We start from the raw sequence: 13339 nt of genomic DNA, 5'->3' as shown, positions 1-13339 counted from the left end.
CCCAAACATGAAAATTCTGTCATCATTTAGGTTGGAAACATGGTTTATGCAAGTATGTGAACGTAGATGCTTCTATCAATGCAAGATTGATTTGTGTAGTTAGGGTTAGGGTTAGGATTAACACATTGTTTGACCTAATACAATACTTACCCTCATGGCCTTCCAAACTTATATGACGTTCTTTCTTCTGCGGAACTTGATGCACAAGGTTTGACATTATACCATGTTTGAGATTTGTGTTTGATGTAGTCTGCATACAGTTTGTGTACACGGATCAATTGATTTGATTTGTACAGATCCTCAAAAGGCAGGTTGCTGGTGAGCCTTAGTCCTGCAGAGTCTAGCTTCAACACTAATTAAATGCATGTGATCCACCTAATCGAGTCAGTCAGGCTTATTTGAAAACTACAGGTAAGTGTGTTGAAGCATGGTTGGAATTAATCTCTGCGGGACAGAGTTTGGCAACCTTGTCTTACAACAGGAGATATTTTGGAACATGTTTTAGCTGTTGTGGTCCGTATTATGAAATCCAGTTATCACTTTGAATGAACAGTTTGAAATTTAAGTATAAACATATTGAAAGTTTATCCACTCTCAAATCTGTGGAGCTCCCTAAGTTGACACAGTGATGGAAACAAACAAGCATTGATTTCAATTTTCGCATTCCCTCAAGAAACTTTGCGTATGCTTGCAAAACTTGTATTCTCTCGTAAAAAGTATTGCATGTCCCCAAGAAACTCTGCTTTGACTCGCAAAAGCATTGAAATGAAATCCTCCTACCTCATATTATTTTCATTACCAGTTTTGCATTCAAGAATGTAAAGTTTGTCATTCTTGTTTGTGGAACACAAAATTTAGCAAGCAAAATTATTTCAATATAATTTTTCCTTCCATATCATATTTTTTCCATCACTATGTCCCCTTAGGGTGCTCCAGTTGAGATGGCATAAACTTTCAGTCTGTTTAATTGTTCATTCAAAGTGATCACTGACTTTATAATATGGACCAAAACAGCTGAAACATTTTTCTAAATATGTAAAATATCAAACCATTAAGTTTGGAACGACATGAAAGTGAGTAAATTACAGAATTTTCATTTTTAAATGAACTATTCCTTAAACAAATGTTATGAATTAAGAATGCGCAATGGTCAAAGGTCCAGGCGATGGGATTATTTGGTTGTTCTTTCATGAACAGATGGTGATGTGGGACAAAGCTATAAAACATTTCAAAAGACTGGCTTGTCTTGCTCAGGCACCACATAAATCACATTGGTTTAAAGGGTCATATATTTCATTTTCCAACTTGTCAAATATCATGTTTACTGATGAGAAAAAAAAATAATGGCATTGCAACTCAATCATCTTCAGATAAAACAAACGTCTTTGTCCCAACAAGTACTGAAATATCTGTGAGCCACGTACTGAGGGTGCGTATATGATATGAGTTTACTTTTTCCATAAATTCTTTAAAAATTTCCTCCAAGGATTAAATGGTTAACCTCTGGCCTGTGATACAGCTGAACCTTTTTGAAGGGTCCAGCTCTCAACCATCATTAACCAGAGTACTTGGATTTTGAATGGGGTGAGGAACCGACTGGAATGAGGTTCTAAAACTTAGCCAGCAGAAGAATGAGGCTAAAGGTGAAAGTGCTTTCACATTTAAAGCATGGAATCCTGTACAGTACTATCCACCCTGCTTCACTAAATCTTCGTAATAGACCTTAGCCGTCACATATGAAAACAAGGCAGTGAGAGACAGGAGTACAGTGTGTTCAATGGATTGTACTGTTATTTACCAACATATCAACTGTTCATCGGTTCCATCTTTCCAAAAAACTTTGAGTGGACAACAAACAATTCGGAAAGTTGTGAGTTCTGAAAATTGCATTCGATCTAGATCCTTTACACAGTGCATGACCTTTCATAAAAAAAGAACCAAAAAGAACATAGAACATTTTTGGCTTCCCGCTGTCTCTTTTTCTCTGTCCTATTTTTTTTTCTTTTTTCTTTTCCTCTGAAATACATGCATTCCTGCACTCTAGATGAGAGCCTAAAGGCTGACGGCTACGTGCCGTATGCGTGACCTACACGAATCCAGCTGCTCTATGCTGACAACTCTGAGCTCCTCAGCTATAAGTCTTCAAAATGCTGACAAAGCAGTTCAGGGCAGAATCACTAACCCTGGTGAACGGGAAGGATTTAAACAACAAGGAAAATAGCAATGAACTAAGAATCATTTGTGGATAATAGTTTGAAAACTGCATGCTGTATCTCTTGTGGTCTAGATTGATTAAATCTAACCCTATAAACACATATGGAATCATATTTCTCTAGTCCCTTATAATTCAGTGATCTTTAGAGGTTACAATGTGACCGCTGGTCATGTTCAGGAATGTGCTATAGTCTCCGGTTCAGGGAATCAGGTTGGGCTGTTTTTAGGTTCACTGGGGTCAAGATACCTTTAGGACAATGGTTTATGGCAGTGCACCTCAGCAAGACATAATTAGTAAATTGGCAGTGTGTACTATATGTCTTGTTTTAATTGGTGTCCTTCTGAAGGATCTGCTTAAATCACTGTTCTCGGTCACGACTGTACTTAGCAGTCAGTAATCCAGGCAGGTTGTGATTTGCTCAGTGAGCTAAAGGATAAAATTGTCTCTTTGACTCTGGAGAAGCCTTAGACTAAACCACAGCCTGGCCAGTCTCCAAGTCAGCATCTGTCAACAGTTCTGTTGTGACTGGTATCAGCCCAGCAGAGAGAATCAAATCCACTCTGCAGATTTTATGCCCAGGAGCTCACCTGGATGTGTGATGTGACACGTACACACACACACCGCCGGCTTAAACCGACACATACTGCATCATCACACGGGTGACCGGGAGGGTGAAATGCAATCTGTAATATACTTACGTGTTACAGTTCTTCCTTGCTATGTAATTTAGCTGCAATATAATAGGAACATCTTACACACATTTTTTAAAATAACCTTTCAGGATCCTACACAGCTCAGCTCTGACCTAATTTTTTCTTGATTGTGTAATTTCTATCTTCTAAGTAACATAGCAACCCTGCATTTTCAAAAGTACCAAATGATGCATAACCATGGTAGTACCATATTATTTCTTGAATTATGTTGGATCACAACTTAAATGGCATGGTATATGAATATGTATTGTTAGAATATAAATTGGTTCCACTTTATTTTTGTTCTCCACTTTAGACATTCTACTAACTATAAGTAACTTTGAAACTACATGTCAACTAACTGTCATTAGAGTATTAGTAAATTGTTAGGTTTAGAGTAAGCAGAATAAGTTGACATGTTCATGCAGTTACTTATAGTCAGTAGAATGTCTATAAAATAAGGTTTTAGCAGATATTTAGCAGTCAACTACTAGTCTACTAATGATAGAATAGGTTCTATTATTCAGAAACATGGCTTTTCATATCATGCTATGCTGATGACACTCAACTCTACCTCTCATTCCATCCTGATGATCCCACGATAGCTGCTCACATCTCAGCTTGTCTAACAGACATTTCTTGCTGGATGAAGGACCATCACCTTCACCTCAACCTTGCCAAGACAGAACTGCTTGTGGTTCCATCAAACCCATCGTTTCATCACAATTTCACCATCCAGTTAGGCACATCAACCATAAATCCTTAGTTATGATTGATGATCAGCTGACTTTCTCAGACCTCACTGCTAAAACTGCCCGGTCCTGCAGATTTGCTTTATTCAACATTAAGCCCTTTCTTTCGGAACATGCTTCACAACTCCTTGTTCAAGCTTTTGTTCAGTCCAGGCTGGACTATTGCAATGCTCTCTTGGCAGGTCTTCCAGCCAGTTCTATCAAACCTTTACAATTAATCCAGAACGCGGCAGCAAGATTCATTTTTAATAAGCCGAAAATAATGCACGTCTCACCTCTGTTTATCAGTTTGCACTGGCTACCAATAACTGCTCGCATACAATTCAAGGCATTAATGTTTGCCCACAAAACCACCACTGGCTCTGCACCATTTTACCTAAATTCATTACTTCAGACTTATGTGCCCTCTAGAAGCTTGCGTTCTGCAAGTGAACGTCGCTTTATTGTGCCATCCCAAAGAGGCACAAAATCCCTTTCACGGACTTTTAAATTAAATGTTCCCTCCTGGTGGAATGACCTGCCCAACTCAATCCGAGCAGCTGAGCCCTTAGCCACCTTCAAGAATCGGCTAAAAACACATATTTTCCATCTTTATTTGACCTTCTAACTCTAACACTCTCTATTCTAATTCTATTCTTTAAAAAAAAAACTCGTCCCTTTTAGACTTGCACTCTATTAATTTACTAACTGCTTGTTCCCCTTCAGGAACTCGAGCTGCATCGAAACACTCTGGGAATGCCATCAGCGTGACCACGCTCTGAATCACGCGTGTAATCAGTCCAATGGATGGGCGAGACGTCACGGGCGGGGTGACGTAGCGTCCAGGAAGCTTAATAGCACGTACGGTGGATACAGCAGGGTTAGGGTTTGGCCTAACCCTAACCTAACCCTAACTTAACCAGAAACATGATGACAATCAGAAAGCAGAGAAACAAACAAGAACATACTTAGAATCTGAAGCTGTGTTCCAACTGACAGGGTCCCTACACATGGCGAAGAACAGTACAGATAACTGTAGTAACATCTTAACGTGTTCTGTTTTTTTTATGCAAATGTTGTTATTTAGAGACAATATCTTGGACACACTAACTTCTCATTCATAAGCAACTAATCTAAGGGTCTCATGTGAGTCAACAACCTGATTGCAAGTGTGATAAAATATCAGTGCAATGTCACACTGCCAATTATGCTGTTGGTCTGACTATCAGCACAGCTGTACCTGTTTTAATATTTGGAACAACGGCACTCACTTCTCATGTGATATTGCTTAAATATCACCTCCTGCTGTGATAAAAACAGACACAATGACCTGAGACCAATTGGCAACCTCTGCTCATACCACACCTCAGCGACTACAGTAAACCCAACACAGTAAGCACTTCTCATCGTCCTATCTCAAGTTGTGCCGTTATTGTGTGGGCTTGATGAGCCTGCGAGCCCTTCCCAGTTCTGGGTTATTTCCAGCCACTTACCTCACCCTAGAGTAAAAATGCATCAACACATTAAAGTGAGGTAAGATACTATTAAGCATATTGCTCATCCCCTTATTTCAGTTCCAGGCCTTCTCGGTGGGTGCCAGAACGTGATGTCAGTGAGTGCTTTAAATGGATTAAAGCCTACATTTTACTCTCTCTCTCTCTGTCTATCTCTCTCTCTCGTTCTCTCTCACTGTGCTGTTGGTGTGTTTCTGATAAGGGTAGAAGATTCTAGAATGGAATAAACCCTGCTACAAATATGTTACAAATAAACTTTAAAATAAACTTGAGTCAGGTAGGAGACACAAGAAATTTCTATGATTTCTGAATTTTGCAGAGCCATGGTATGCTGTCAAAGGGCCGGCTGGCTTGTGCAAGGTTCTGGTTCGTGTGCCTTCCGAGTGGGATCTGGGAGAGCAATGGGGGCCTGTCAGAAAGCGCCCGCAGCTCGGAAAATTCTGTAAACACAAAACGTCTTGTTTCTTACCAGGCAAGCAGGCCATCAGACATCTGCACTTCTTGGAGTGTGCATTTTAGAAAAACTATCCAGGGGGTACAAACCAGAGGCAGCTGTGGGAAGGTAACATGTAAAAGAGTCCAGAAACCAGCTTCATAACACATATTCAGAATACACTATGTTGCCTCTATACAACACTCTGAGGACACTTACAGTGGTCCCAAAGTGTATTTGAAAACACATGCCAAACTTGAGTATGATGGCAGGAATGAAACAGCATAAATTGCAATTAATAGTTTCAATGTGGCATTTATTTTAAAGAAAGAAAGCACAACTATGTGAAAAAGAAGTATGCTTAATCGTATTGAATGTGTACTTTTAGTGTACTTCAAATCTCTTCAAAAGATATATTTATACAAAAACAATGTGCAGATAATTTAAAGGGGTCATATGATGCTGCTAAAAAGAACATTATTTTGTGTATTTGGTGTAATGAAATGTGTTTATGCGGTTTAAAGTTCAAAAAACATTATTTTCCACATAATGTACATTATTGTTTCTCCTCTATGATTGTTTCTTGCCATCAGTGGCAACAAAAAACACAGCGGCCTACCGTGAGGGGAAGCCCCGGCTTAGCGTGTGCTGAGGCCGGGATAGAGTGAGCTGAGATTCCGCTTCGTCCACGGTGAAAGTTGATGTATTCCCTCAGCGACCAGCACAGATCAGCTCTAGGCATGACGAAGTGGATATCGTCCTCTTTTGGAAGACCAAACAAAGTAGTTTCGCTTTCACAACGAAACACACAGTGTCTTCACGACATGGCTGCAGCGTCAACAATACTACAGCGAGACTAAAAGTTACGCCTTCTTTCTTTGAGTGAACATTTGGGTGGCGTTATGCAAACCTTCCCAGATCGTGACGTAGGTATGTGGGGGACTGTTAGAACGAGCCGTTTTAGGTAGGTGTGGCTGACTCTGAACTTTTATAAAGAATATCTCTTTGGTTTTGAGACTTTAGTCTCTGCAACTTTACAGATCTTCTTTATACACCAAGAGCTTGTAACACTCCAAAGAGAAAGGAAAAATTGAAATCGCATCATATGACCCCTTTAATGAAATAAAGGTTACTTAAAGATAGTACACCTTCATGACTGATTCTCAAAACACTTAAGTAGACTTTTAATAAGTGCAATTTATAAATGTGAAGTTCTACTTTGATGTACAGTTTTAATCATTATGATTTATGATTTAAAGAGATACACTTATTTTGATGAGTTGACAAACATACTAAAGCACATGTAAAGCACCTGTTTTCATTTTTAACTGTAGTATGCTATTTGATTTTACATTTAAAGTTAATATATTTTAAATGTGCTAAATTGTACATCAATTCAAATGTTTAGTTACAAATATATTTAAATACATGGCATAACAAGTTTGAATAGAAATGGCATTAAAGTATATTTTAGTTAACCATAACTAAATTTAAATTTAGTTGTCCAGCAAGACATTTTAGTCATATTTCAAAGACAAAAGATGTAACTATGAAATTACATATAAAGATGTAATTATAGGGATAGTTTACCCCCAAAAATGAAGTGTCATCACTTACTTACCCTCAAATTGTTCCAATTCTATATGAGTTTCTTTCTGCTGTCAAACATAAAATAAGATATTTTGAAGAATATGGGTAACCAAATATTTGATGGTCCCCTTTGACATCCACAGTATGGGGGGGGGGGGGGGAATGGATCCTGTTGTTAATGTTGTTCTTCTTTGTGTCTGTTGTTGAACGCCGTGCACAAATGACGTCACTTCTTAGTACACACTGTCGGTGCGAATGCAATCCTTTAAATGGTACTGGGAAATAGTTCGCGCAAAATCGTCCCAGTACTTTAGTACTGTACATTTAGTTCTGAAACTAAAGCGGTGCGAAATGCCCTACTGTTACAGTACTGCCTACTGTGTAGGAACGGAATTCACAAAATACAGACTTTATTCACATGTAGCACAGGAACCTAGGACGATCTAAGACAGGATGAAGGACTCAGGAAAACATAGGGCTTAAATAGGGAACTAAACAAGAAAATTAACAAGAAACACCTGGAATCAATAACATAATCAGACATGAGGGAAAAACTTGGACATGGAGCATGTGGGGGAGGAAAACAAACACAAACCAGTCCATGGCGTGACAACCATCAATGGTCTGGTTAAACACATTCTTCAAAATGTCTTCAGAAAAAAAGAAACTTCACACTTAAAGTGTTTTTGTATTGTTTTGTATTTTATTTATTTGCTTTTTGCTGTAAGGTGTCATTGAGTGCCTTCAAAGGGGCCTATATTAGTATATTTGTATAAAGGTATATTAAGTATATTTTTTATTATTATGTAACAATGTACAACATTTAAAAAAATTAAATTTGACACTGTCTGATTCTCAAATGTTGTGGGGAATGTTCCCTTATTTTTGTGAAGAGGTGATTTATTGTGAGTCAGTGAATGAAAAAATACTACTTTGGCATAAATAAAACACAAAGTCATAAATAGATGTGAATAGTGAAAAAGAAACAAATGTGCCAAATTCCACACATGTGGTGAGACATGGCTTTTCTCAAAACAAATGCCATTAATTGACTTCAAAATCTGCCACTCTTTCTCAGACCAGCTCTACTGCCTTACATCACGTCTACACTGAAAGCAACCAATGTTGCATCAAGATGCAATGTCCTTGAGGCCTTATTTCAGTGGAAATACCAAGCTGCACATTACCATAGGAAGTTCCCTGATTATGCACAAGACTATTGGCTGTGAGTTGGAGCTATGAAAATCAAAATTTTTCATATATTTTTTTTAAATGCAATGACATTTGACTACACACATCTACATAAAATCAAATAATATTTAAATGAGTAGATCACAAGTTGAAGCAGAAACATCAGAAGGTGGCTTTGATGTAATAGTCAGAAGCTAATAAATATAATCAAGTCAAATGTACAGCAAAAAAAACTCACATATATTTTATTTATTTAGTGTTATTATTATTCAGATGGCTTCTCTTTACACTACCTTCATGGTCTTTTTGTGTTTTTTGGAGCAAGACAACGGTCACTGTAGAATGCAGAAACGTTAATTCATGCGTTCATGACCTCAAGGTTAAATAACTGTAATGCTTTATTGGGTGGTTGCTCTGCGCGCTTAATAAACAAACTCCAGCTGGTTCAAAATTCTTACTAGAACCAGGAAGTATGACCACATTAGCCCAGTTCTGTCAACACTGGCTCCCTATTGAACATCGAATACATTTAAAAATCTTGCTAAATTCTTATAAAGCCCTGAATGGTTTAGCTCCTCAGTACTTGAGCGAGTTCATATCGCATTATAGTCCTTCACATCCGCTGCAATCTCAAAACTCTTGCCAATTTGATAATACCTAGAATAACAAAATCAACTGCAGTTGGCAGATCATTTTCCTATTTAGCGCCCAAACTCTGGAACAATCTACCTAACACTGTTCTAGAGGCAGACACATTCTGTCAGTTTAAATCTAGATTAAAGACCCATCTCTTTAACCTGGCATACACATAACACACTATCGCATTTCTATAATTCAAATCTATTAAACTAAAAGATTGTTAGGTTGCATTCATTAAGTCAACCGGAACCGGGAACACTTCCTATAACACTTGATGTACTTGTCACATCATAAGAAGAATGGCATCTATGCTAATATTAGTCTGTTTCATTCTTATTCCAAGGTCACAAGTCCTCTGCTCAATCTGACCTGTGTTGCAGCCTGGAATTAAACCACTCCATACTGGTTTCGTATGGCCAGAGGAGAACTGGCCCCCTGACTGAGCCTGGTTTCTCCCAATGTTTTTTTTTCCTCCATTTATGTCACAGATGGAGTTTTGGTTCCTTGCTACTGTCGCCTTTGGCTTGCTTAGTTGGGGATGCTTGAATGATTGCACAGACACTATTGGAAGAGAGCTGAACTGGATGATGACATCACTGATTCAATTGACTTTAACTGGAAAACTCTGACTCTTTGTTATTGTCCTCTTGCATTATTGACAAAATGTTTTCCTGTTTGATACTATAACGCTGCTTTGACACAATCTATTGTATAAAGTGCTATATAAATAAAGGTGGCTTGACTTGACTGAAATATTCTTCAGAAATTTCTACTTTTGTTTTCCATGGAAGAGAGAAAAAAATGTTGGTTTGCACCCCAGCTCTGACCCAGATAAGTCAAAAATATAAACACAGCATAACAATACACCTCAATCAGCGCTTCTAATGGCACGCCCTGGCTAATTAGAATGGAGGTGATTTCATTCTGACAAGTTGAGACGTGGTGCTCACATCCTTTGTAAACACAATGTCAAGTCACAGGCCATGCAACAAGTATGTTCTCATTTCTCATATTCAAAAATAATGTCTGCTATTCACATTCACTTCACATAGAAACAACAGGCAATGTGCTTCATATCTTGATAACATTTATGGACATCATCAGTCACTGATGATTTGTCAGCTGTTTTAAATGACTTCCAGGTGTTCTTCCAGGTTGTTTTCTCTTTTGGACAGACCAAAAGCCTTCTCTAGCACTTAGACCCCTACTGGGTTCCATCCACAGGACAATAAAAGTAAAGAGAGAGGGATTAGGGTAATTGATTAATGTCTGTAGTGATTTTTACGGTAACATGGGGACCGTTTTACGGTAACAGACCATGGCCCCATATGGAGGTGGTTAGCCTGGAGCAATGACGAGGCTTTCCAGGAATATATCAGGGCCTCAGTCAGCTTACACGTGACAGCCAGGGGTCCAGAGATAGCTATATATACAGTACACACACACACACACAACAGATGCTCACACACAGAGATCCAAACAATGTATGCACAATATAAACAAATGCATACAGGTGCCAGCACATCATCACACATATGACTATCTTAAAAACGTCAAAATCATGGTCTAGCATTGTGGTGCATTTGGCATATGCTTAGATAAGTTACATGGTGGTCCTTAGGCAATTTGAGTTCAAATCAGTCTTCCATCATTTTCTGATCACACCTCTTCTCTTTTCACAATGTTTTATTGCCACTTCCCATCTGTCCTATCCCGTTAACGGCTAAAAGTCCTTTATAAATTCCCAAAAAGATTTTATTTCATTTTGGATGAAGGCATGATTATGTCTTAGGGGACATACATGTGGACATCAATTTTTATTACTACTGTAAGTGACTTACTGTAAGAATATATGAGTCACACTGTAGAGGAAGTGACACGTTTCTTGGGAAACCAGTGTCTAGACACGTTAAAGCAATACACCACACCAAACTGCAATTCAGCACGTTCGAAATTACACCAACAACCATGTTATCCTAACACTAACATTTACAAATGTTAAAAAAAAATCTTTGAGAGGCCTTTCAAAGTAGCGCTAAATAACCATACAGAAAGATTAATGGAATAACTCACACAGACATGGCATCTGTCACTTTTTACCCAACCCAAAAGTTGGTCCAAACCGGTGTGATGTTAATTTCTCCATGGAACATAGAAGGAATGGCATTTTTTAAGAATTTTTCTATAAGTGACAGTCCATACTAACACCAGTTGCCCCCCCCCAATGGAATAAATCAATTCAAATAAAGCACTCTGATGCACCAAACTGAAGCCAGTGACACTAAGCCATCATATGCATTAGAAGTTCTTTTGGACTACTTTTATGGTTCTTTTTGGACTACTTTTATGCTGTTTTGTGGTTTCTGGAGCATGACTGTAGTCAGCATGAACTAATGCTTTATGAAAATTTGTTGCACAAATATTCTTCAGAATGAATCCTTTTGTGTTCCATGGAAGAAAGAAAATTATACTGGGTGGGAAAGACAAGGGGGTGAGTAAATAATGAAAGAAATTAAATTTTTGAGTAAACTATTCCTTCAAGAGAGAGAGGAATGAGAACAAAGGGCCTCTTACATATTTGCCTGAGGGCTGACACTGAGGTAAGGAGCCAGAGCTGAGCGTAGGGGAACTCGCAGGGCTGCAGAGCTCAGGAAAGGGGTTGGGGATGGCAGGTAGAGAGGACGTTCGGTACTGTTGCTCCTCTTCCTGAAGTCTTCTGGAGAAATAAAGTAAAATCTCAGATTTAGGGTTATATTACGGACATGAAATGTGCAAAGAACCTTGTCTCGCAAGGGTATTACTGTCGGCATAGAATGGTTGGTGGCTTTGGGCAACATTAGCATTTAGGGCCATTTTTTTAAGTCAGTAGTCGGGGAGTCCTTTTGAAGTGGGGACTTCAGAGAAAAACTGAAACACACACACACAGACATTAATGCTTTAGATTTGAGAGCATGAGGGAGTGTGTGATTTGGAATTCAGAGCTGAAGTCTGAACGGTAACCTCTGAATGAACCTTTGCTTGAGTGAACCCTCGTTCACGAGCTCGTTATGCTCAACTTCCTGCTCTGATCCACAGCTGAGAGGGAAAAACATGCTCACCAAATGGAAACCATTTATTCTCAGAGGTTTCAGTACAACAGAGCAATGGAATAACAGGAGCGCCACTCTTGATGGAGACAAAGAAAGCCAAGCTGAAGTGTTGTTCTGGAAAAAATGTTGAAGTTGTAATGTAATTTGCACTGCTTTCGTTATTTCTTTGAGCAAAATGTGCTGTGTATATAAAGTGACTTCCAAAAATATTTGGACATATACTGCACGCTACATTTAAAAATGTCAAAATTTTGCAGTAAAATAACTCAGTCAAAGCAAGTATCATCTGCAAACTAACACCTTTACTAACTAAGTTCACATTTCGGTTACACTTTACTTGAAGGGGTGTGCATAAGACTGACATGACACCTTCATAATCATGACATGACACCTACATAATTATGACATGACACATATCATGAATATGAAGGTTTTTTTATGCATGTTTATGACAACTGTCATTAAGTGTCATTCACTCAGTTATGTCATTTTTAATGCAAAGATGACATTGTTTGAGATGTCTTTGTTATGGGCTATGGTTAGGGGTAAGGGTAGGGGTAGGGTTAGGTCAAATAATGTCATATTTGCATTAAAAATGACATAACTGAGCGAATGACACTTAATGACAGTTGTCATAAACATGCATAAAACCTCCTTCATATTCATGACATGTGTCATGTCATGATTATGAAGGTGTCATGTCAGTCTTATGCACACCCCTTCAAGTAAAGTGTTACCCACATTTCTGATCAGTTTTCACAGTGAATTCTGAGCAACTGATCCCAAGGTGATTTTTAGTGTATGAATTAAGTCACTAGGAACATGTTCCCTTAATGTTTAACAATTAATGTTTAATTACATTTTGAACTCTATATCGATTGTTTTATAACTGCAGACCAATTGACTTCTTAATTCTTCCCTTGCCAGTGTTTTTTTTTTTTTTTTTTAAAGTTGACAGCCACTGCCAGCATTTTTTTAAAGGGGTCATGAACTGCCTCTGTTTTTTATTTTGTATTGTTCTCTGAGGTCCCCTTATAATGTTATCAAGATTTTTTACACACAAAAACATCATTATTTTAGAATAGGCAAATATCTGTCCCGGGTTTTTTAATTTTTTTTGCACTGCACAGCGTCTTGTATTCGGAGCATCTTTATTGTTTGGTTCCTCTTCTAGGGAACTCCACACTGCACCCCCTAGGGGGCAAATTGGGGAATGCAGCCTGCATGACCGGTGTCTGAAGCACG

The 13339-nt window shown here is 38.4% G+C and overlaps 1 protein-coding gene across 1 annotated transcript in view; it reads right to left on the bottom strand.

Moving 5' to 3' along the window:
- Positions 1-13339, bottom strand: part of grb10b (growth factor receptor-bound protein 10b) — a 69599-nt gene that overhangs the window by 31862 nt on the left and 24398 nt on the right. The window contains exon 4 of the mRNA XM_016232751.1: positions 11580-11721. Coding sequence (XP_016088237.1) covers positions 11580-11721 — 142 coding nt within the window. The remainder of the gene's footprint in view (positions 1-11579; positions 11722-13339) is intronic.

Source organism: Sinocyclocheilus grahami, unplaced genomic scaffold (assembly GCF_001515645.1).
Source record: "Sinocyclocheilus grahami isolate Dianchi unplaced genomic scaffold, SAMN03320097.WGS_v1.1 scaffold418.1, whole genome shotgun sequence".
In the NCBI taxonomy this organism is placed as follows: domain Eukaryota; kingdom Metazoa; phylum Chordata; class Actinopteri; order Cypriniformes; family Cyprinidae; genus Sinocyclocheilus; species Sinocyclocheilus grahami.
The sequence above is the reverse complement of the archived record's forward strand: the minus strand, read 5'-3'. Positions and strand labels throughout refer to the sequence as shown.